At 42.0% G+C, this 25,062-nt stretch overlaps 1 protein-coding gene and 2 long non-coding RNA genes across 3 annotated transcripts in view; 1 reads left to right on the top strand and 2 right to left on the bottom strand.

The window, feature by feature from the left end:
* col4a5 (collagen, type IV, alpha 5 (Alport syndrome)) overlaps positions 1-16,315 on the top strand; it is a 42,658-nt gene extending 26,343 nt beyond the window's left edge. Inside the window, exons 21-49 of the mRNA XM_018703795.2 lie at positions 36-125; positions 341-411; positions 723-914; positions 1,004-1,172; positions 1,611-1,703; positions 1,796-1,900; positions 2,171-2,268; positions 2,374-2,524; positions 2,658-2,771; positions 4,233-4,400; positions 4,853-4,942; positions 5,199-5,345; positions 5,448-5,546; positions 5,633-5,722; positions 6,022-6,161; positions 6,254-6,380; positions 6,501-6,680; positions 6,772-6,822; positions 6,927-7,112; positions 10,874-11,007; positions 11,116-11,188; positions 11,310-11,381; positions 11,491-11,619; positions 12,071-12,169; positions 12,355-12,567; positions 12,658-12,835; positions 12,917-13,031; positions 13,646-13,818; positions 14,391-16,315. Of these exons, the coding sequence (XP_018559311.1) occupies positions 36-125; positions 341-411; positions 723-914; positions 1,004-1,172; positions 1,611-1,703; positions 1,796-1,900; positions 2,171-2,268; positions 2,374-2,524; positions 2,658-2,771; positions 4,233-4,400; positions 4,853-4,942; positions 5,199-5,345; positions 5,448-5,546; positions 5,633-5,722; positions 6,022-6,161; positions 6,254-6,380; positions 6,501-6,680; positions 6,772-6,822; positions 6,927-7,112; positions 10,874-11,007; positions 11,116-11,188; positions 11,310-11,381; positions 11,491-11,619; positions 12,071-12,169; positions 12,355-12,567; positions 12,658-12,835; positions 12,917-13,031; positions 13,646-13,818; positions 14,391-14,472 (3,629 nt within the window). The 3' untranslated portion in view covers positions 14,473-16,315. The remainder of the gene's footprint in view (positions 1-35; positions 126-340; positions 412-722; positions 915-1,003; positions 1,173-1,610; positions 1,704-1,795; positions 1,901-2,170; positions 2,269-2,373; positions 2,525-2,657; positions 2,772-4,232; positions 4,401-4,852; positions 4,943-5,198; positions 5,346-5,447; positions 5,547-5,632; positions 5,723-6,021; positions 6,162-6,253; positions 6,381-6,500; positions 6,681-6,771; positions 6,823-6,926; positions 7,113-10,873; positions 11,008-11,115; positions 11,189-11,309; positions 11,382-11,490; positions 11,620-12,070; positions 12,170-12,354; positions 12,568-12,657; positions 12,836-12,916; positions 13,032-13,645; positions 13,819-14,390) is intronic.
* LOC127143253 (uncharacterized) lies at positions 2,657-10,972 on the bottom strand. The gene is made up of 4 exons (XR_007814543.1): positions 10,845-10,972; positions 9,012-9,969; positions 5,172-5,306; positions 2,657-2,805 (listed from the first exon to the last, which is right to left on the bottom strand). It is a non-coding gene; the product is annotated as an uncharacterized LOC127143253 (long non-coding RNA).
* On the bottom strand, positions 13,771-24,636 carry LOC108902079 (uncharacterized). The gene is made up of 4 exons (XR_001964002.2): positions 24,500-24,636; positions 24,187-24,253; positions 20,302-20,405; positions 13,771-13,909 (listed from the first exon to the last, which is right to left on the bottom strand). It is a non-coding gene; the product is annotated as an uncharacterized LOC108902079 (long non-coding RNA).
* Between the last annotated feature and the right edge of the window lie 426 nt (positions 24,637-25,062).

The following is a 25,062-nucleotide window of genomic DNA, read 5'->3' as shown; positions in this document are numbered from 1 at the left end:
TATACATAGATGCTAATCATCTGATGCTGTTTTAGGTGAGAAGGGCGACACCTGTGTGAACTGCTTTGGTGGCACCAGTTCTCTCCCAGGACCCCCCGGACCTCCTGGACCACCTGGATTCCCCGGTATTATGCCTAAACTTTATTTTCCCAAGGGAACAATTACATGTTTTGATTATGATTTGCCCAGATTCCACATTAATTTATGACAAGTGAGCAGGGGGCAGACAAGTCCAGAGGCTTTAAATATACAAGGTTACATTTAATGATTTTATCTCCAGGTAGATCTATAGAGATATAAGAATCACTCTGTTTACAATTTCTTTCTTGTCCTTCATCAGGAACTCCTGGGGCCCTAGGTATCAAAGGAGACAGAGGATTTCCAGGAACACCTGGCGCTATTGGTCCCCCTGTTAGTAGTTTTTACTTTGTACTTTTTTAAAGGAGCTATTCTTAAGTTTCCCTATCACTATATTAGCATTAACAGCCATTTACTTACCAGTCTAGAGGAAACGTTGCAGATTCAAAATCAAACTTCATTCATTTTTTTGGATTGAAGTTAGCATGCTAACCTGTTAGCCCCAGTCTGTCTCGTCACTTTCCGATAGCAACATAGTGTAGCATTCAGGCTGCCCTGAAGCAGAAGCTCTTGGGAAGCAACCAAAGTACTAACAGCCAGTTAAATTATTTTATTCATTACAACCTTGATCTGTTCTTTTCCAGGGTGCTCCTGGTCCTCAAGGTGCTCCAGGATTCCCTGGAGAGAAGGGTGACCCAGGTGATGCCATCACAGTCAGTGGTATACGGGGAGAGAAGGGTGATACCGGCTTCCCTGGACCACCTGGTCTGCCTGGTCTCGATGGTCGACCTGGTCGTGATGGACAGCCTGGACCTCCTGGAGCCAAAGGAGCTCCTGTAGGTGGCTTTTACTCAGTTTCTCCAATATTTGGATGCACTGAAACGTCCATGGTTCATTTCATATCTAAAATGTGTTTGTTTAACAGGGCTCCCTGCTGGTGAAAGGAGAACGAGGACCTCCTGGTGAGCCAGGTGTCCCTGGTATTCCAGGGGACAGGGGTCCCCCAGGTTCCCCTGGCTTTGGACCTCAGGGGCCCGCAGGAGAAAAGGGTGTTCAGGGTGTGTCAGGCAGACCTGGATCTCCTGGTGCACCTGGTAAGAAGAGCATTTTAGGATTATTCAGTGATGATCCAAATAAGAACAATTTCTTTTACACAGCATCTGTTGGGCTAAGATGCTCATTTTAGCAGAATAACTGTAACTACTCATCAACACGCCAAACCAATTGTGATCAATACTACTTTGCCATGCTTTCTTGATTTTAATAAATTTTCCCCCAGATATTTCACAATATAGTTAATAGTCCAGGGTAATTCACGAGGTTTTTAATGTGAAATAGGAGAACATGTTGAGCAGCTTCATATGAAGAAAGCACAGAAAAGTAGGATGAAACTAAAACAATTTAGGTGAAATTAGTTTTAAAATTAGAATAAACAGGTCTATTGTAGCCTGATAAATGCAAGTTATTGGCAAGTTAAGGTTTTCACTTCCCAGTTCTCTGACCTTTTGCCCGTGCTTTCTCTCATCATGCAGGTGCTAAGGGTGAACCAGGTCTGACAGTGGCAGAGAAAGGTTTACCAGGACCCAGAGGACTGGATGGCGAGCCTGGACTGCCCGGTGCACCAGGTATACAATCATGATTTATGGCAGTGCTCACCTATAGATGAGGTGACGTGTCTCTGTTGTCTGATTTTTGTTTTGTAATTTTCTGTCGTCAGGTAACCCAGGTCAAGCCGGACAGCCTGGTTTCCCTGGTTTACCAGGAGTGAAGGGTGAACCTGGACTCCCAGGCATCGGACTCCCTGGACCCCCAGGAGCTAAAGGTAAAAAACTCCAGCAATCACTCTTTCCATCCTTCTTCCTCCTAGTCTGTCTGCTTTTCCCTCTATCTCCTCATCCTACCTGTGCTTTCTCATCTTCCCCTGTCCTCCTCCCGCCACTCCTAGACATTCACGGCTTCTTCATAATATGTCTTACACCATCTCATGTTTTTCTTCCTTAGCACTTACCCATCTCCTGTCACTTTTTCCTCCTTCTCCTCTTGCCTCTTTATTACCTTTCACTCATCCACCCTCTCTTCTTTTCTCCTCCAGGATTCCCAGGCATCCCTGGTCAACCTGGAGCTCCTGGAGGACCAGGCAGACCAGGAGTAGATGGACTCCCCGGCCAGCCTGGACTTTCTGGACCCAAGGTAGGTAGATAGATTGACAAACAGATAAAGAATTACATTAACACCCAACACACCTGAAAAGGTTTCCTTTGATGGTTGCCTCACTTGATTTCCTGTGTGTGACAGGGTGAACCTGGCTTTGGACTTCCTGGCCCACCTGGTTTACCAGGAGTACCTGGAGCTAAAGGTTTCTCTGGACCAAAGGGAGATCCTGGATTCCCCGGCAGCCCTGGTTCACCAGGACGATCTGGATTTGATGGCGTCCCAGGACCCAAAGGTATTTCTGTAGTTCTGATGGGATTTGTCTGAAGGGACATGTGCATGAGTTTGTGTGTCTAAGATACCAAAGTACAGCTGAGCCATCTGACTGAACACCAAGCTGACAGTCACATCCTCTTCTCCCTGTCCAGGTGAGCCCGGTTCACCTGGTATCCCTGGAGCTCGTGGCCCACCTGGATCTCTTTCCCTTGGCTCACTGGGGCCCCCAGGCCCTCCTGGACCTCCAGGCCTAATGGGACCACCAGGTAAAATGCATAAGGTTGGACTGGGTTCATTTTCCTGCAAAAAGGACTACTTTAGTTTTCTGTTATATTGGAAAACATACAGTAGCAGATAAAATGTGACAAGCATTTTGTGTTGATTGGAACATCAGATTTAGAAGAAGCTTGTTTGCAAAGGAACAATTGTTAGATTTGTTTGTGGCACTGTTTTTCATTGTGTACTGCATTTGCGTGTTTATATGTGCATCAAATTTGAAATATATTTGTTAAGCTTGTCGAAGTCATTCAGGATTGTGCATGGTCACCCACTTGTCAAGATTTTGAGCTTGTGAAGGGTGTCTGAAAGTCATTTTGATACAGGGGTTCAAACTATATATTGCACACTTTCCATGTGAGCACCCCAAAGCACCTGAGCACCGAGCACCTGAGCATTGAGGGTTTGTTTGGTTGATTTACAGTCACAGTCACCATTCTGGGTGTGTGGTGATCAAGGTGTGAGAGTTTGAATATTTGTATATCAGTGGTTGCCGTACTACTGGATAGCAACCGTACCTTGATCAGGGGAACTGAACCAGAAGTCTCCATCTTGTCTTTGCCACCTCTTTGCACCTTTCTTTGTGAGACGCCATCGGATGTGTCACTTCTCTCACACTCTTTCTTGGCTGCATCACAAGCCTCTACACATTGTTGCACTGTTTGTGCAGAATCTGTATCACACATCAGGCCACACCAGTTTAACATCACTCAAGGCTCTCTCTTAGCGAGTACACTGATTGTAAACTAACCTCAATGAGTCTCAGTTCACCTTGCGTCAGCCTGTTCTCTCACCATGGCACATCACCACTTTAACCTCCCACTGCCTTCCTTTCAAATATACACGATACCCGCAACTAACCAGTCCAACAAAACGTTTGAATACTCTGAGCTTGCATTGGTTGCTCCTGAACACATTCAGTGCTCCTTGTACGCAGATGACATCAAAGTTTTTCTAAAGGAGCATCAGTACATATTCAGAGTGTTCAAAAACCAGCTTCATATAGGACGTTTTAATGCATTTAATGCATTATACTCTGTTCTCCTCATCTCATCTTCGGCTTAATCCAACGTTCCGCCCTCTGCGCTTTGAAACACGCCCCTCCCTTACCTGTGACCCTCTGATGCCAAGGCGAAAAAGGTATTGTAAGCCAATACTGGTGCTGTTTGATGGTAAAAGATAATACACAACAATGATTATGTTAGAAATCAAGAGATTTTCTACCTTGTCTGTGTATCTCGTGTTGTGTTTACTGCTTTGCCTGTTTCAAACACAGGGGAAGGTGTCCTCAGATCTGAAAATAATCAGATTTTACATCCGATTTGGCTGTGGACTTAAACCCCAAGCAGCTTAGAATAAGAATTTGTGAATTTGTCTTCATATCATTCATAAGCCTGAGTTTAAAAACATTCCCATTTCCAGAGACTGAAATTTTTCTATCATCATTTCAGGATTCCCTGGATCAAATGGAGAGAAAGGAGACCCCGGCCCTCCAGGTCTAGATATCCCAGGTCTGCCTGGAGACAGAGGAAGTCCTGGTTTCCCAGGTTCCCCAGGACCAATCGGTGTCCCAGGACCTCCTGGAGGACCTGGACGGGATGGCCTGCCAGGACTGCCAGGTAAAATACATATCTCTGATATCATCAAACTATAGTCACAACTTCACTGATCTGATTTGCTGCTATTGATATTGATAACTGAGTAAGTGGTTGAAATGGTAGAACAGATGCTAATTTGCTAACAACTGTAGATGGCTACACAGCTTCCTAGCTGACGTGCTAATTAGCCATCTACCAAAGTGACCGGTTAGCTTACTGACTCTATGTGACTGACATGGCAGCCAGCTTGCTGGCTTGCCAAAGGACTATCGCTGACTGATTTACTGTCTGGTTAGTTACCCAGCTAGGAAGTTAGCTGGCTACCAAGAAATCTAGGTTATTGTCTGGGTGACCATCTGGCCAAGCGCCACAGTCGAGTGAATATCTGTAGGGTTATTGGCCATCAACTAAATATTTGTCTACTCCCTGTTCTAACATCTCTTTGCTTTTCTCTGCTGTCTGACTGGATGTAGGTCAGAAAGGAGACATGGGTCCCATGGGACCTCCAGGACCTTCTGGAGGACCAGGATCCCCAGGAGGACCTGGTGCTACTGGACTTAAAGGTATGCACATAAACACACACTCCATATCTTGATCATAACTCATAAATGACAAGAATTTGAAGTACAGAAATGCCAAAGATATGATCTGAAATGTTACTTCTATTGTTTTACAGTTGACAGCACTGTGTGAAAGCTTTCACTAATCATTTAGTGTGCAGCACAGAGAGACCACAACAACAGGCACACACATCATCGCCACAACATCACAGAATTAAGAGAAAGAAATGACCTGTGATTCTCATGTTCTCCTCTCCAGGTGAATCCGGATTCCCAGGTAGAGATGGTGCACCCGGCAGTTCTGGCCCTAAAGGAGAGAGGGGTGACCCAGGTGTCCAGGGACCCCCAGGACCCAGCCTGACGCAAGCTGCCACAAAGGGAGCCAAAGGAGATCCAGGATTACCAGGTGCAGCTTAAAAGAGCTTTACTACCTCTTAACAATCTTATTTTATGAGAAAACAAAGTTGGTAAACATATTAAACATTAATTATTTATATATGTTCTACAGGTGGACCAGGACTTCCAGGTCAGAAAGGAATCCCCGGTGTCCCTGGAGAACCTGGAACGCCAGGATCAGATGGTCGCCCTGGACTCCCTGGACCACCAGGTATAGATTTACCACACATACACACACATGCGTACATAAATACACATGTACTCAGATCTCTAATGTGCTATGTCCATTTTGTGTAGGTCCAAAGGGAGATTCTGGCATCCCAGGAAGTCCAGGTGCCCCTGGAGCTCCAGGACCAAAAGGCGGCATGGGAGAAATGGGATTCCCAGGTGTGTTTGAATGTCTCATAGCTTGTTATCAAGTTGTGTGTGAATTACTAAATGCTGTTGCAAAATTTCCTCCAAAATCAGAATTAAATGTTGAAGTACTTAAATGCAATTCACATTTTATAGGAAATATTTTAACTCTAGTTTGGATTCTGGGATGATAAGAAATTCAGGATAATATTATACAAAACTGATGGACCAAAGGTTTTGGCATTACATTCCTTTTAGTCTTACTAAGCAACTTAAACAACACCTGATTTCTGTGTCATAAATGCTACTGTTGCACTGGAATCATGTCACAGGACCATCAGGGCAGAAGGGTCTACCAGGTCAGCCAGGGCGGCCAGGATCCCCTGGACAGCCAGGAGCTTCTGGTTTTCCTGGACCCAAAGGTGAACCAGGTTCTGCTGGAGTCGGACCACCTGGAACACCTGGACCCAAGGTACAGATCTCAACCCCCGAAATTTTGTGGTTCAGAAAAACTTCACAGTATAAGTGTAGGTTCACACTTTGTTTGTTTGCTTTGTCTCATAGGGTGAACCAGGACAGCCAGGGTTCCCAGGAAGTCCAGGACTCAAAGGAACTCCAGGATCACCTGGTCTCCCAGGTTTACCTGGAGGACCAGGTGCTAAAGGTGACCCCGGCCTCCCAGGATTCCAAGGTAGGCTTAAGAAAGAACCTCAGAGGTCATACAAGCCAGTAACACAGGGGAGGTACAAGAGCACAAGAGAGTTTAGTGTGACTGATTGTTGTCCATCTTCTCTGTGTGCTCTCCTGTTAGGCCCTCCTGGTATACCAGGTCCTAAGGGTCTCGATGGTGGCCCTGGTACCCCAGGCCTCACAGGAGCTCCCGGTAGACCAGGAGAGCCTGGCCGACCAGGAGCACCAGGGTTACCAGGAGAGAAAGGTCAGGCAGGTCGGGATGGAATCCCAGGACCGGCTGGAGTCAAAGGAGAGCCAGGTAAGTGGCTTGCCATCTTGCTCAGGATAAAATAATATTGCAGTTTACTTCTGATTGGATTCATTTCACTTCTGATTCATGTCTCCTGCAGGGCTTCCTGGTTATGGTGGCCCTGGTCCTGCTGGGCTTCCAGGGTTACCAGGTGAGCTACCACCCACTATATGCACATAAACAACATTTTTTATTTTTACAATTATTGTTTGTCTGATATAACTAACTCTACCTTATCTCTCACTATCTGTTCAGGTGCTAAGGGAGACCCAGGTCTTCCCGGCCCCTCTGGCAGTCCTGGTTTCCCTGGCTCTAAAGGAGACCCTGGCTTCCCTGGTGCCCCTGGTCCCCCGGGGCAAAGCGGCCCACCTGGGCCTCCAGGACTGGCTCTGCAGGGCCCTAAAGGACTCCAAGGTCCTCCTGGACCACCCGGTCGTGCAGGTAAAGCACTTGGATATTGTTTTTGTCACCACATGCACTGTCAGAAATTGCTGCCTGGTTTTCTGATAGACTGGTTTGTTTACTCTGCGAACAAGAAGTTGCCTTTACTTTTATATAATTACAGTATATAATTACCTACAGTTTGCAGTCAAGGTCTGGGTTGAGACTTCTTAGTTAGTGCTTAAATCCACCAACAAGGTGCTGATCTGCTTTCATGAACTGTGATTCCGTCAAATGTGGAAAATAAACAATAAACCTGAAGAATAGAATAGTCTTTCAAAGGTTGATTTAACCACAGTTACTGGAGTTTAATACAGAATACGGCCCACCTGCCCACCCTAAAGGTAAAAAAGTATTCACTGTGATTGGTTGCTTATTTTAAGACCATGAGGTTCTTAATTACATGCAGTCATCAACTGTAATTGGTGACTGTCTGACATCTGAGCAGCGAAAACCAGACAGCAAATGGCAGAGCCTGCACTTTTAAATGTGAATGCTTTCATCTCCATGTCAAATTGATTTGCATGGGACATTGTTGCACCAATCGCTACCACTGGTGTAAGAGCCACGTCACTGTCTGAGCACCAGCACACCTGTCCAGTCATTGTCAAGAACACTGAGCACTGATGATAAAAGTTTTGTGCTGCTCCTCCACCCACCTCGCCTTCACCACTTTCTCATCAGGAAATGTCAAGGTGCTCCTCACGCACCAATCGCTGTTTGTCACGGGGGGCGGGGTTTACCACGCTCCCAAAATGAGCATGACTTTTTCATCCGTTTATTGTTTTTCATCCACCAATCCAATCTATCCTCATGTCTCCTCACCCCCTTGCCCTCTTCTCCTGATCCCATAGTGGGGAAAGCTGTAATCTATTCATCTCTCCACAGCCCCGAACCACTGTGTATGTGTGTGTGTGCTTGTCGACACCTCTTGCCATCGTAACTGGTGTGTGTCCAGTGTTTGTGGTCACGTGACGTCATTTTGAAGAAATGTTGGTGTTAAACAGCCGAGCCTGAGACAAACTCCCCAAAAAACTCACAACTGCACTGTAAAGACTGGAGTTATTCCATATTACCACCAGGCCAAAATCAGCAACGTATCAATCCATCGCTCGGTACCTCCTGTCTTCCCTAACCTGTCTGTCCACTAATTCTCATTGAAGACATGAATCTTTAACAGTGAATCATAAATATATAGTTTCATTAAGCCTAATACAGCTGGGCAAACATAACTCAAACAGAAGTAAATTGTGTATTTTTTGGGAACTATTTTCAGCGGTGGATTAATACACATTTAGTGAATATAGTGGCACTGATTTGGCTAGTCAGGGCATCTTATTTAAGGTTTTCTATGACCATAAGCAACGATAACCTTAGAGTCTAGTTGTGAGTATTGTGGGTTTGTGTCTGGCTTTGCTATCCTCAGTGTATTTTGTCCCACCAATCAGTCATCTGCATGGGCACTGTTCGTCCCAACACACACACACACACACACACACACACACACATTTTAGACACACACATTGAGAACAAGCCTAACACAGTGCTGGATAGAGTGGACAACCCTGACGCACACCTCAGGAAAATTTACTATTTCCCATTTGTCGAGAAGCAAAGCATGATCTGTCCTGTGAAAACACGATCTGTCTCAACGAATATGTTACTTGATCTATTGAGTTTTTCGATGTTTAATTTATCTTAAGGAGTAGAATAAAGATGTTTTTTTAATATTTATATTATCTGAAAAAAATCAAAGCCACCACATTTGGAAATACATAGTTTTCATTGGACAGTTGACATGTCAAATATCAGCACTGACCACACAACAGCTCTGTGTGAGGCTTGAAAAATCCGCTCAAGTGTTATTCGGGGTGTTGGGGTAATAAAATGAAATTTTACCTCCTGTTTCCTGTGGCCTGGCCCCACCCACTGTGGTGCGGCCCCGCCTCTTGCCGTGATGACACCTGCGTCCGGCCATCGCAGGTCCCTCAGGTCAGATCAACAGTGTCCAGACTCCTACTGCACGTTCTTTACATCAGCACTGACTTGAGTTTAATCTCACTCTCTGATCTACTGGGAACCTGAGAACTCCCTTTTCTGATTTCTGACCCTTTATGATCTCTTTCTAATCACTGTCTTCCTTCCCTATTCATGCACACTGATGGTAGTATAATGCACTGTTAAAAAGTAAGCACCTTTTTATCTATTTTTTTTCCTATTTTATGATGAATAAAATAACACACCCAAGATTTTAAAACTCACAGTAGTTTCCTGGCACAATCAGCATGTTATCTGAATCACATGAAGGTACTTCTGAATTCAAATCTAACAGAATGTGTTATGTACATGGTATTTAACAGTTTGTGTTCAAAAACACACCATAAAACTAACTCACCTGAAACATTAAATCATTATGTTTAGTATGTGTCACATACTGTATATTTAAATTTATTTTGTTTATAACTTGTCATGATATCTGGTGGTCGAAGGAGAAGATTAACAGCAAATTACTTTTAAGATCAAGAGAGTCAGGTTTATGCTATCATAACAGCTTCTCACTATTCATTTAATGTAAAACAACACTCCACAAAAAAATAAGAGTGTGAGGATTCCACTAGCCTTGTTTTTTAACACCTCCTGGCTATGTAAAGATAAAATACCTTGGCCATTGTTTAGTCAGACTGTGTTTCTGTACTGATGCTTGCTTCTGTCTAAACCTCCTCTTCTGTTTTTTGCCCCATGCCGTCAAACCGGCTCCGCTTTATCCGGGAATTCTGGGAACCCTAGGTCCTCCAGGTTAGACCCCAGTGGTTTGATGGTTTTGATACATGCTGTGGTACATGCTCCTTGATGGGATCTGTGGGGAAAGTGAAGGGTGATGTTTTAAAGCCGGTCTTGAATGTGCAAGGTTGGGGTCAGTTCACTTCAACCGCTCTCAGTTCAAAAATGTGAATGAAAAACTGAAATTTACAGATTTAATGACGTCATAATGTGTGACAAAGATTTTACAACTTAATTATTTAAGTCATTGAATTTCAGGGATATCCATTTAAAGCTTTGAAGATGAATTCATCCCAGCCCTGATGTCTTGAAGGACTGTTAAAACCTAATGTTGGCAGTTGTGTTTTGACGCTCTCTTTACCCCACAGGACAGGCTGGACGTAATCACATAAACACACACACAAAATATATTTTGGGCCTTCTTCTCCTACTTCTTCTCCTTGTTTGAAACATACTGTGGTGTGTTATTTTGTTGATATATGAGTGGAAATAAACAACGCGTGGCAACAACCAAAAAAAAAAAAAGAACAAGAAACTCTGGTCAACGTCAGCTTTGCCTCTTAGAAACTCTGACAACTCAAATGGCTATAACATAACTTTATGTTCCTTTGCCACACACCATCCCTTATCAGAATAAACATTAAGTTTTTTTTGCCAGTGATGCCAAACTTCACTTTTGTGTTACAAACGTTTCCAAGAATGAAAGGAAAGTGTCCTGCTCTCTAGACTAAACAGAATAAGTTAATGTTTATCTGAGATGATCCTTTGTGGGCTGTGATGTGTAATTATTTAAACAGAGTATAGTGAGTTCATGTAAAAAAGAAAGGCTGGGGTCAGTTCAGTTTCTGTTTCTGAATTTTGATAAATGGAAATCAAACTGATCCCAGACCATGTACAGAAACTTGTATGTATAATATTATTGTGTTATTACTCTACTATACTGTACCTGACCTTTGAACCTTTGACTTCTGCGTCTGAAGGTCCAGCTGGCCCACAGGGTCCCCGTGGACCCCCAGGAAGTGGCGGCGTTAAGGGGGAGAAGGGTATTCCCGGTGCTCCTGGTCAGCCTGGCTTCCCCGGACAGAAGGGAGAGTTTGGTTCTCCAGGATTCCCAGTAAGATCAGATTATTAAAGTTGCTAAATTTGTTTTCCCTTAAATTTGAAGAAAAGAACATGTGATTTTGTCCACTGAGATGTAACTGTCTGCATTTCTTTCGTACAGGGTCCCTCTGGTCTTCCTGGTGCCCCTGGTATAAAAGGAGACATCGGTCTGCCTGGTGTTCCTGGATTCCCTGGTTAGTCCACAATACTGTAACACCATTTTCTCATTCTTCCCACCATCCAGAAATGTATTTCAATCTTAAGTGTTGATCATAAGCAAAGCACAAAGATTTGTTTTGTCTGTACTTTTGCCAGGACCAAAGGGAGACCAAGGACTCCCCGGTGCCAGTGGTCTTCCTGGGGATCCTGGAGATGTCGGAGCTACAGGTGGGTGAACACACTGGCATTTTAAGTTAGCAGTGAATAGCGATCATGATATGCAGCAGTATCATAAATCACCAGTGTTTTTTTTCCCTCTGTAACATTTGACCTCTAGGCCCTCCTGGTGACCCTGGTGTACCTCCAGCTCCTATCGTGGTGAAGGGAGAACGAGGACCCCCTGGTCCTCCGGGCCAGCCTGGTTCTCGAGGATCACCTGGCTCTCCTGGACGCGAGGGACTTCCAGGTGGGTGGATTTAAATGCTTTGATGGGACCTGAGAACGGTTATGGGACAGTTCCATGAGTTTTAGTGACGATTGTACAAATGCAGTAACAGACAGCTGACACAAGGGGGAGCCCTTCCTACGAAACTTACGAACCTACGTAATATTAGTAAGTTAGTCTTAGTATCTCCAGGGTTTTTCTTGAATATCATATGAGATGATCATTATGGCTGCATCATTCTGTATCAGATAAATGGAGTTGCTCATTTACCATTAACTTTTAGTGATGACTTTTTGTTCGTTAATCTAACTTACACGGAAAAGTCGTTAACTGTTGATTGCATGTCAAACCTGTTTCTAAAGTTTTTATAATAAATGGTCAAAACCATAGTAGCTAGGGCCAAGCTATCCCAACTTTTAGCTTCAAAAACACTGGTCACTACGTTTCACATCTTCTTTCTCCCTTTTTTCAGGTCAACCTGGTAGCCCTGGAGATCCTGGTACAGAGGGTCCTCCTGGCTTCAGCGGCCCGCCTGGCAGGAAGGGAGACACTGGACCCGCCGGCCAGTCTGGTATGTAAAGCATTAACCTCAAACTGAGACCGCTTTTAACCAAGAAGACAAAGGCAGATTTTGCTGCCACCTAGTGGTTGTGGCCAAATGATGTGTAAAACTATAAACATAATAGGACTTAGCGATTAGCCCCAGCTGTAGCCTGATGGTTTCCCATTTCAGATATGCCTTTCTTCTTGTCTCAGGTCAGCGTGGCTACCCCGGTCCTCCTGGTTCAGACGGTCCACAGGGTCCTCCTGGTCTCCCGGGAACAGCCTCTGCAGCCCATGGCTTCCTCATCACCAGACACAGCCAGGGTCAGGACGTGCCCATCTGTCCTGACAGAACAAACCCCATCTACGATGGATACTCCCTGCTGTACGTGCAGGGCAACGAGCGGGCACATGGACAGGACCTTGGTATGAAGGAATTTTGTTTTTATTTTACCAGAAAAGTCATGTTAAACTGAAAAGATGGTTGTTACGGCCTTTCTTTGTCCTCTCTTCCAGGCACGGCTGGCAGCTGTCTGCGCAGGTTCAGCACCATGCCTTTCATGTTCTGCAACATCAACAACGTCTGCAACTTTGCCTCCCGAAACGACTACTCCTACTGGCTGTCCACCCCCGAGCCCATGCCCATGTCCATGGCCCCCATCACCGGAGAGAGCATCAAGCCTTACATTAGCAGGTAGGGACGGACGGAGAGATGACGAAGGAGAGGAGTAAGGTCGGATGTGTGGTATTTAAGTTCACATTTCTGTCTGTCTAGGTGCACAGTGTGTGAAGCTCCAGCCATGGTGATTGCAGTCCACAGTCAGACCATTCAGATTCCTTCATGCCCTTCAAACTGGGAAGCTCTGTGGATAGGATACTCCTTCATGATGGTAGGACATAAAGCATATTCACATTTACATGTCTGTACAAAGCAGCCTTGGCTGCAGTATTGAACAATCATCAACAACTGCTGCAGTGTAATCCAATGGCCAATCGTCCAAGTCAAAGTACGTCCACTAAAGTTTTTTTCTTTTAAATTATGGTTGGTATTCCTACAGAGATAAACCTTTTTGTTAGAGAGAAAGACCTTTTTTGTTGAACCAGAAACATATATATATATATATATCTATATATCAATACCAGACTCCATCGACAAAATCAGTAATTTTATTGAGTAGAACACAGGAGTTGCTGGTCTACTGATGCCTCGATCTGTTACTTAGTTTGTGTTATTGTGTGACTTTCAGTGTTGGGAGAAGTATTCAGATCCTTTACTTAAGTACAAGTACCACACAATAACACAAACAAACTCCACTGACTCAAACCAATAATTGGTTTTGTCAGTGGAGTCTGGTGTCTCGCAATGTGTCCCAGTAGCTATAAATACTGATACAACTCTCCACACCCATTGGCAAATAAAATTGCTACCTCCTCCAAACACATTTTAATTTGTATTTACATATTTATGTACTTTTATCTAACCTGTCTTCCCTTTCCTCACCAGCACACGAGCGCGGGTGCAGAGGGCTCCGGTCAGGCCCTGGCCTCCCCTGGCTCCTGCCTGGAGGAGTTCCGCAGCGCTCCCTTCATAGAGTGCCATGGCAGGGGGACGTGCAACTACTATGGCAACTCCTACAGCTTCTGGCTGGCCACTGTGGAACCCTCTGAGATGTTCAGGTACAGATACACGTGCCAGCAGGGCGGTTTAGTGATTAAAGAAGCTGTTGCATAAGAGAATGGTCATGGGTCCTCTTCTGCTGCAGCCAAGCTAAAGGCAGGGGAAGAAAGAAAGAAAAGATATGTTATTTACACTTCTTCCACTTATTATCGGTGTAAGTAGCTAATATTGGTCAATATTGGCTAATGTATCTGTCAAGCTTAAACAGCTGCTGTAAAAATATCTCAACAAGGCTACAGTAGATAATTCTACTCTTCTGGGTTTTCAGGGTTTCAATCTGAAATGCACTCATATCGCCATTTTTGGCCACAGCAGGCAGTTGTTTCAAAGATATTTCCCCCAAGAGTTGGTGGAGACCAAAACTAGAGCTAAAAGAGTCAGAATAAATGTACTGTAGCTGCTCGATGTGTAAATAAGCAACTGTTGGAGGTGGGAGATGATAGGTCAGTGGTATCCTTCCACTGCGCCCTGGTGGCCTAAAAAAATAAATCTATTTTAACAGAAGCATGAAAGTTTTACATGATTTGATCACAGAACAATCTTAACCACCTTTAACCCTTGGCCCTTACAGGAAACCCCAGTCGGAGACTCTCAAGGCGGGTAACCTACGGACGCGCGTCAGCCGTTGCGTGGTCTGCATGAAGAGTACGTAACAGCACAAGGCAACGCCTAAACCCACCATTGCCGCAGACGCTCAATCAACAACGAGAGATGATTGGATGACGGGAGACAAGTAGCGGGGGGGCGGGAGGGGCAGTGGTTGCCATGGCGGCGAGGTGGAATTCCAATGGTGCATTGTCTTCCGGAGAAAAAAACAAAAAACCAACAAACAAAAAAAACTACAACTTAAACAATGGTGCTACTGTGCAACACAGCTTAAAAAAAAGAAAAAAAACTGACGTAAATAAATCTTACATTTAGTCTTTTTTCTTAAGAAGTACCTCAAAATGAAAGCAGAAAAATATCCACTAAATGGTGCCATGATGGATGTGACAACAAAAGTGCATTTTTCATTCTTTTCCCTTCTTTCCCAAAAGGATCATTGATCAGTTTCCTTACTCTCTCTCTCCCTTTTTTTAAATCACTTTTGACGTTGGTGCAACAAAAATGTGATACTGTACACCCATTTCTAGAGACAAGTGCTCTTTTTTTGTTGTTTTGTTTTGTTTTTGGCCTTATTGATGAGGACTGGATGGTTACCAAATCGGCACTTTGACTTCGGAACATCCAAGATGAGATGCACTGACGATGAGCTTTCCTTAGTGAGACTGACTGCCTTTTTTTATCACTAGCTCTTCATTCACACTCTCTTCATCTCTTTTTCTGTCAGTTTTTCTGTCATATTACGTTACATTTGGTGGTACTAACCCTGCTATAGCCCGCCTGCTAACCAATCAGCCTACACCTTCTTTACTCTTACTTTTTTTTGTAAGTAATAAAATGTGTATATTGTGTAAAACACCTTTTGTTTTTAGTGTATTAGGTCTTGAGTCAGTACCAGCTGTTTGTTATGAGACAATTTCCAGGTTCTTTTTAGCTCACACACACGCACATTCACACAAACACAAACACACAATCTATTCACTTCATTGCTTACTGACACACTTCAACTCAGATATTGTACAAAGTAAGGCTTTTATGAATGAAACAGTATTTTATATATAATAAATATATATTTGAAAAAAGAGGATTAAAAGGTATATAAACTTTATTTGGCTGTGGGGAGACTGTTCACTGTTTTCAACCACAAAAAGGTCATGCATTTCACCGAAAAATAAAGCTAACTACTGAGCACAGACAGAGCCATTTTCCCTAAAACATAACAGTCTTGTATGATATTAACGAAGCCAATCACTTAAACCTTTTGTATTCAATTTGTAGAATTAATAAATGTTGAACTGAAATAAAGGGGATTTGCTTTTAGGTAGTCTAATGATTGGGGAATGTTACAGATATTTGTGCTGAAAAGGATTTGAATTAAATCTTGGCTCCTTGGTTAGAAAACCGCAATATTTGTTTTGTGTACATTTCCAGGTGCTGGGCTTTGCTGTAAAAAAAATAATAAAAGAGGTTCTGGCCTGAGGTTCTGGGTTTTGCACTCAAAACCTTTAAATCCACTTTCGCTGGCTTGAATTTTTATGCAAAATTGGTTCAAGTATTCACACACGACCCTGTTGAGACGCAGGTGTCTGAGCATTGAAATCAGGTGTAACTGTACCTGATGTGACGCTTCAGGTGCACAAACTCCTGATGTACTGTAAAGTCTACAAGAGCTGTTTGGGGGGGAGGGGATAAATATTTTCCTGTGATTTTATTGTTATTTTTATTTTTTCAAATCTACTTTTATGAATTCTAATTTTGTCAAACTGGGGTGCGATTAAAAAAATGTGTATTAATTTTTGTTTTGTTTTTTTTCTTTTTTTGTTTTGTTTTCATGTTATGTTATCCAGAAGTTGTTATAAACTTTTACGACTGAAATAAATACTATGTCCAAAGTGTTGTCTGTTAAAAATGTATGATTACCTCCAAGAGATAATAGTAGAATTAAGGTTTTTGTTCCAACAATATTTCCAGTGCGAGTCAGTACGTACGTATTTCTCTCTTGCAGCCAGCTGAGCTCAATTTAAAAGGCTAATTTTGTTCTTATGATAATTCTTGTTCTTCTTATGATAATAATAAAGCTTCCTTTGCCTTGAAGATGGAGGCTGAAAAAAGTTTTAATACTAGCGATGAGCTGCTGTTTTCACTTGTATATACATGAAGCTTTTCCCGATTAAGTACCAATCTATATATAACTGAGAGAGGATATGAATGTAGATCAGTGACACTGATATTTCGCTGTATTATTCACAAATCACTGGTTTTTGCAAGAAAAAGAAATATTAGCAAAATTCTTTTTAATCTTAGTTGTATCAGGGAACTTGGATGCATGGAACAGGCAGAACTGAAGACACTGAGTGTAAAGAAGTTAGATACATAATGTACAATCGATATTCAACATGAAAAATTAGATTTAAATTATTATTATATGCGATATTAAATATAAATATCACTATATCATGTTACAAACCAGGAAATAGAAACTTGTTAATGTTAAAGACACTTCCATAATTAGTTAAAAGTTTTCTAAAAAGGCATAATTGATGGGAAATATATAAGCTGGTATCATATTTTTGATATCTATCCATGCATTCTTTTATTTTCTCATTTATTTGTGTATTAATTTCCATCTTCATTTATTTCTCTATATATTTATCCCTTGTAACTTGCTGGATATACAAATACAACCTCTGTGAATATTTAAATTACATTTAGAATGACCTATCTCTGAACACCTCCAAGACCAAAGCACTCATCACGGACTTCAGAGGGAAACAATCTGATCTAGACCCTCTACACATCAGTGGAGATTGTGTGAAGATTGTGCTGGTGCTGTGCTTTGTGATCCCAAGATCTCAATTCCCAAATCATTTATGGGATCTCCAGAGGACTCCTATTACAGTCAGTGACCAGCAGATGGCAGCATCACAACACAGAGTAAGAAGAGGACATACACACTTGACAAGAAAATATGAAATAAGGCATATAAATTAAAGTTTAGGACCTTTCTGAGAAGGTAAATTCTTTCATTCACTACCTTCGATTTTGGCTTTTTTCCACTGTACAGAATACTGGGATGTGCACACATTACTTTTTGGAATTTATCTCAAAATGGTGCAAATTTACACAGTGTAACAACACATCTTCAAGCTAATTCCACAGGTTGTAACAACCAAAAAGGTATAATCATATAAATAATATGATATTACACAAAACGTCAAGTCTATATTCCAATGCACTTATAACAAACGTAGTAATAATGAAACAGTTTCAGGAGATATTAAGTAAAGATCCTCACAAATCAACATTTAAAAATTATCTAAGTTATTCTTTTTCAAGAATTTTCCCTGTAGAAAATGGAGAGAAATTCCAAAGACATCACAGCTTCAACAAAGTGCTGACAATATGTGAGAAATTAAGCCTTATTTTTCCATAGTTGCATTTTTCTTTTTCATTTGATGCAGAAACAAATGGTCATATTTTGCTTGGATTAACAGATACTCATGGGTTCATATAAATTTACGATAAAAATTAAGGCCAAGGAGCCGAAAATAAATAAATAAATTGAGGGTTTTTTCTCCCCCTTTTCTTTTTGTCTGTGTGGTAGCTGCAGCTATTGTTTCGTTTTCATAAGCCATTTGAGGCTACAGGCTTTCTTGGCTAATCTACTTCCTGAGTCGTATTGGCTGAGCTATAAAGACAAGAGGGGATCGGAGGTGAGGTGGTCTGTGTTTGTATCCAGGCCTGTTGTCTCAGCTCTCTAAGCTGTTTAGAGCCACTACTACCCGCTGGTTCCTGGAAAGACATGCTGATCTTTTGTCTGAGCGTGTTTCCCCCGCTTTCCGCTCAGCACACAAGGGTAAGTTTGGGACGCACAATGAAACACAAAGCAACGCATCACAAGGCTGGTGGTGGTGGTGGTGGTGGCTGGGAGGCTCCCTAGTGCTTAGAGAGCCCATCCTATTACCAAAAAAACAGATTACATGTTCCCTGAGCTCAAAGGGCAAGGTGTTCTGCCAAAGTGTCCTTAAGGGAAGATGCAGAATCCCTGCTCAGTTACGGTAAGTCTCTCAGGATAAGAGCATCAGCTAAATGTGCTTGAATATTTACACTTGAATATTATCACCACAGAGATCTAACGTGCTTGCAGGACATTCAAGGATCCTGACATCCTGATCCTGCGTCTTCGTCACCACATGGCCTCTCTAACTGCATTACCTTAGACCATGAACCAATTTTTGCTCATAGCTTAGCCCACCATCTGGACTAATTTTCCCAATTCTGACTGTATTTTCTTAGAAAGTGAGAAAGGTATGATGTTTTCTAATCGATATGAACAGTAAAAGTTTGGCTATATAAAAGAAAAATAAACTTGTCCCAATGACATGGGTGAAATTTGTATGCGAATTTCTAAATTTCGTGCTAGTACACCCCCTAGTGTTCAACACAAGGAAAAACATGTCATTATGGATGGATAGAAACAGCATCATAATCATGGGAGAGAATCTATTTGGTCTGTTTTCCGACATCCAGCCGTATGGATTGTGTATGCTACACACACAGCTAACATACGCAACTAGCATGCTAGCACACTAGCACGCAAAAATTCTTTATCTTTTAACTACAGTTTCTAAATAACTGTAGGGGAAGGAAGTAAAAAGGTCAATTTTTCCCTCTGAAATGTTAGGAAGTTTAAGTAAAGATTAACAGAAAATGGAAATACTCAAGTACAAGTGCTACTACTGCTACTACGTGCAAATACACCACCAAGTATGAGAACAACACTGCCTGTGCTTAAGCTCTGTAAAAGGTAAGTTTACCCATTCATGTTATCACATAATGCATGAGGGTATCATGGTGGCACATTAGGGAATAGTGAATGATTCCTGACACTTTCTGAGGTGAAACATCTCATTTTTTAGCCATGATACAATAATGATTATCTTTACTATTGTTTAGCATTCAACGGCTTTGATGAAGTGTGTGGCTAATACTCATGCTGAGTGGGTGAATGCTAATAAAACGGTCCAAATTTTAATGTTCAATAGCCTAAAATACAGACAGAAAACACTGACACCTGAATGTTAGCTGAACAGAATCCAGCTGAAGTCGAAGTACTTCAGTTCTCAACATGGGAAGTGTTAGCTTAATGGCAGTTATTACTTTCGAGGAGCAGGCACTTTTGCTTCCAATACATATCTGATTATAAGACGTCTATAGTATCTGATCTGATCTAGAGGATGCCTGGAAAGCTGCCTTGATGCTTCCTTAATAGGAAACTTTCTCGGATGTGAAGAGGAGGCTGAGCAAAGGCGTCACTCCTGTCAGTGGAGTTTTTCCTGAAGATGGATGCTGTTTGTGGAGCGTCAACGAGGTCAGGCCTCCCGCTGGGTGGCATGGAATTGAGATGCTGTTGGGTGAAACTCTGACGCATCCTGTCTCATTAAGTAAACCATCTGTGTGTGTGTGTGTGTGTGTGTGTGTGTGTGTGTGTGAGGGGTTAGCAGGGGGGGATTCCAGGGACTTTGAAAACACTCACTGACGAAGATGCTAATAGCCACACTAATAGTTGAAAAGCCGCGTACATGAGATCTGCTCATTATAGCGGCCAAGTGGACTCCAGGCGTTGGCCTACATCATGCACATTGACACACATGCGCTCAAACACACGGACAGACACACACTGGGTGTTGTTTTGAAACTCTAGCACCAGTCTACCTCCCCAGTGGGCCCACTGGTTCGTCCATCAGTAATGAAACTCTAGCGGGTCACATGCTGGTGTTGAAATGCCCCCTGCTTGGTCCACTGGCCTGGCGCTCATCATCCACACACAAACACACATGCAAATACACACTTGTATACATCATCATATCTCTCTGTACCTCCAGGCATCACTGTGGAGGTCTGTCAGTCAGCAGGGAAGCAGTGGCCGCTCTCCCCTCAGGTTGCAGAGGGGATCACTGGGCAAAAACATCCAGGGCTTCATCTGTGGGATCATAGGCTGAGTTAGAGAGCGTCCCATTACCAAAAGGTCACAGATTCAGTGAGTGGAACAGCCAATCCTGCTCCTTCAACTCCTAAACCTTTTCCTGCACACTCACTGAATGATATGAATGAGTATATGTCAGCCTCGTATAATTAGGTTATATAACTCACCCTCCAGTGGGGGACCTAAACTGAGAGTGCGCGTAGAGTCATGGCTATCAACTAAGACACTGAGGTCATGTCTTTAGTATGTTTTTTAGTTTTTAGGAGGCTTTAGCTACCTTAGGCCGATTACATGTTACATTCAGTAACACACAGTTACTGAAGGTTTTCTCTATATCCTTAGGCTAAACAGCCTTCATCAGATATACCTGTTACAAAGTTATGAAAAACCGTTTTAATTCAATTTTTGAGTGTACATGATTGGTAGGGAATCACCGCAGTATTGAGCAAGAATGGTGGACCCAGCCATCGCGAACAGCTGCTGCAATATAATCCAACTGGGCAACTGTCCGTGTCAAAGTACGTCCACTAAAGTACTTGTTTTTGCCACTGACAGGCTCAGATAAGTATCTGACATCATAGAGGAGATTCCTACAGAGACAGTCCTTTTTATTTATAAGAGTCTGACCCTCTTTGTTTAACCAGAAACATCACTATATTTCAATACCAGCCTCCATTGACAAAAACAGTAATTTTACCTCGCAGAACATGGTAGCTGCTGGACCTGGATCTGTCTGTTTGGTTGTGTTACTGACTTTCAGTGGTGGAAGAAGCAATCAAATTCTTTACATAAGTAAACATACCACATAATAACACAAACAAACTAACACAAGTAGATTGGCAACTCCTGTGTTCTGTGAGGTAGAATTACTGTTTTTGTCAATGGAGTCTGGTAGTGATATATAGCAATGTTTCTGGTTAAACAAGAAGGATCTTATTCTCTAATATAAAGGTCTGTCGCTGTAGGAATTGTCTCCATAATGTTGTCAGACACTTATGATAACAATCTGAGCCTGTCAGTGGCAAAAACAAGCACTTTAGTGGATGTACTTTAACAGTTGCACCATTTGTTTACATTGAAGTGATACTGCACCGATTGCAAATATTTTTGTTTCTATCAATCATTTACACCCAAGAACATGAGAAAATAAGACTCAGGTTACAACATACCAGAGTTATTCTTTAGGCTGATGCTTTGTCTGTCTGCTGTTCAATACACCAGATACAAGACAAATAGCTACTGGGTCATGCAACCTAAATATTTTAGGTTCACTTTATTGTCTCAATGTTGTTTACTCTGCAGTGGGGTTACTGTAAGTTCTATAAAAGTATATTTAACAACCTGAATGTTGTCAAAGAAACTTCCTGATACTCAGTTTAACCCAACACACTGATGCCGGTTAAATGTCTTAGTGCAGTCAGAGGGCAGTTGCACAAAGAGAGTTACATATCAGGCTTTTTTCCACTAAAATAACTGGTATTTGATCATATGTGCAGAGATCAGACGTAGCATTTCAAGCTATCAGCCTTGATTAAAAGCCTCGCCTCTAACCACCATTTGACCTTTGTATTTAAAAAAGGCAGCAGTTTCTCGAAAGCTATGTTAGTCAGCGATAATCATATTCGATGATCAAATTGCTGATAACTTCTGTGGTCAGCATCATTAACCCTGAAGCTGAATACCAGCCCTTCATTAGCTCACAGAAAGCCCGTTGCAAGGAGGAGGGTGGGGGGTGGGGGATTCCCAACACTAATTGACATTTAAGTTGTAATTTTGCCAAACTGTAATTCACTCTGGTTTGGCAGCATGATCTCACATAACAAAAACAGACCCAGACGCCATCAGAGAAAAGTAGCAGAAACCTTCGAGAGGCAAATGAGGGTCAGTTAACAGTCATGACGTCCCTGTGACTCTCCTACACGGTTCATGTCGGCCAAGAGGCTTTGGGTGTCACATCAAAGTGTCTAAACAGCAGAATAAAAAAATCAGACGCTTATTTATATCCACTGAATCTGGACTGCCTAATTTGCCCATGAAATAACAGAGGGATGGCTTCTTATTGCAGCAGTATCGAACTCTTGCCTTCCTGTTCCTTCTTATCAGCTGGTGACGACCTGTGTGTTGGTGACCTGTTATGGATTTATTGTCCTTATTTTAGGGTGTGGTTTTGTTGTGAATCATCACCATAAACCGATTTCTGTTACGTAACAATAAACTGTTGCTGTTATTTTTCTAAAACATGATTTGGTACCCTGAAGAAAAACAAGAACACAAGAATGGCATTTAAATCTGATCAAACCTCATCTAAATGAAGCAGATCACCTGAGTTTTGTTTACTCCAAACTTTAACCAGATTTAATCATGAATACTTTGGAGTCCAAGCCAAGTTTAAACTCAATTTTACTGTGGTTTCTGCCTCCCAAGGGCTCACCAAATATTGTTAATGGCTTCCTTTAAAAACTCTACTTAATAAGGAAAAGTACATTTAAACTCTAAACTCCTTGTCAGGTGAAGAGGAGTCAGAGGTGATTCTGCCTCATTTGAGTCCTCCTGACAATAGAGTTGAAAATTTGTCACTTGTTATGGTAGTAAAGTGGTCTCCAGGAGGCAGAAATCACTCAAAATCTCTGTGTTTAGCCCACAAATTTGCACTGATTGTTTAATTCTAACTGAACCAGAGACAAAAATGCAACAAATTCAAATCACCTGATTCTCCCGATTTTGTGACTGGGATCTCAAAATCATCGTTCTCTCCTCATGTATAGTTGTTAATAACTGATTGACTGTTTGCTTAAAATGTGAGAAAGCCGACTTCATTAAGAGACAAAGGTCAAAACATGTAAAAAAGTCATCATTTTTCTGTTCATTTGTGAGCAGTAATTGTGAGGAACTGGCAACACTCAGCACATTTTACAAGTTTAAAAAAGAAACACATGAAAACCTCAGATCCAAAATGGCAGGAAGGGGATTGTATGATAGTTTTGTTTGCCGTTACTTGTCAAATAACTTGTGTATTGTTAAAAAGAAATGCAAACAGTCGAACTAAAGCTTTTCTTTTAATTAACTGACATATAAGAAGAAACCAGACAAACAAATGTGGACACCAGCTGGCTCTGTGTGATGGATCAAAACTCTCCTCTCAGCTGATCGCCTCTCATGACCAAAGTGGACTTTGGATTGTTTTGACAGTTGGACTTTGGGATGCTGGGCGGGTCACCTGAGCTGGATAAACACTATGTGTGTGTGTGTGTGTGTGTGTGTGTGTGTCATCATCCAAAAACCCCTCATCTGCAAAAAAAGAGCAGCAGGACCGAGGAAATGAATGCTTGCTTTCTTGTTGACACCCACCTTAACAGGTCTCAGGGGTCACAGGTTCAATAAAACACAACTGATTATCAGCTCAGACGAGCAAAACAACACATCTACAGTCATGTGGTTTCATGACAACACAACCGTGTGTGTGTGTGTGTGTGTGTGTTAGTGTGTACTCTTTCATTCATTCATTATGCAATCTGGATTTTATCTGGTGTAATTTAGTTTATATGACTGGATTTAATCAGTATCCCCACATCAGTAAAACTAAAGCATCAGAGCTAATGGCTAAAACACTACATCACAACCACAACACAAATCTGTCTTCACAGGTCTGCAGAACAAGAGTCACTTCCTTCATGTTAGATTTAACGAAATCCAACAAAGCCCAGACTAGGCTCAAAGTACTATAGATAAGAAAAATGTCCAGAATGCTAACAAGGTGAATTTGCTGGTAGTTACTTACAAAATGAAGGTAGCATAAGATCCAAGTTGTTGTTAATGACTCTCAGTCAAATATTCCCAGTATATACCTGAAAAAAGAAGCACAAATAAAGCAACCACAGCACATTAAGAGCTCTTGTTTCAGTCACTCACATACTGTTTAAAGTAATAATTCAACATTTTCAAAAATCACGAACACACAGGTTAAATACTTAAATCTGTGGGAAACAAATCTACCACCCAGCCCCTCTGTGACGGCCCCACCTGCTGCCACTCAGCTTCACATGGACTTGTTAAACACCCTGACGCATTATTCGTCATTTCATACGACGTACTTTTGGTTTGTGTAGTGTTTGTTGGAGGTACACTGGTTCTCTCTGTGGTGAGCACATCCCACTGCCAGGCCAGAACTGGGCAAAAGGATTTAACCAGGAAGCAGTAGTCCTAAATACAGGAAGTGACACTAAGGCTGTACCAAGTGACTGCAACATCACAGGGGGGATCGAGGTCAATTAGTTCAGAAGTTTAGAGTGTTTCGTTAGACTTTTAAGTAATTAGATACTTCTGGCTTTAATTAACAGATTCTTTTTTTATAATTTAAAGACTAACTGTTCTGTTTTCTTTTTTTGTAGTTAGTGTTTTATGTTATCCCCCTTTTCCATGTAATTGGTCTGATCAGCTGGTATACATGTCCTCTGTTGTTCTGTATGTTAAGACTTGGTTTTTAAGTTTGGTTCTGTTGATTTGACCTCTTTTACTGATCCAGAACTTTATTTCTTATTTTTTGTTTCATTTTATTTTATTTTTTTCTTCTAATTTTTGGATGAATAAAGCAAAATCCATTTGTGACTCCTCATTCCTTTCAGCTCAGACCTGTGTTTTTGTCAGTGGAGTCTGG

The sequence above is a fragment of the Lates calcarifer genome, linkage group LG14 (genome assembly GCF_001640805.2).
Source record: "Lates calcarifer isolate ASB-BC8 linkage group LG14, TLL_Latcal_v3, whole genome shotgun sequence".
Classification (NCBI taxonomy): domain Eukaryota; kingdom Metazoa; phylum Chordata; class Actinopteri; family Centropomidae; genus Lates; species Lates calcarifer.
Note: the sequence above shows the minus strand (reverse complement) of the source record. Positions and strands in the feature narration are given on the sequence as shown.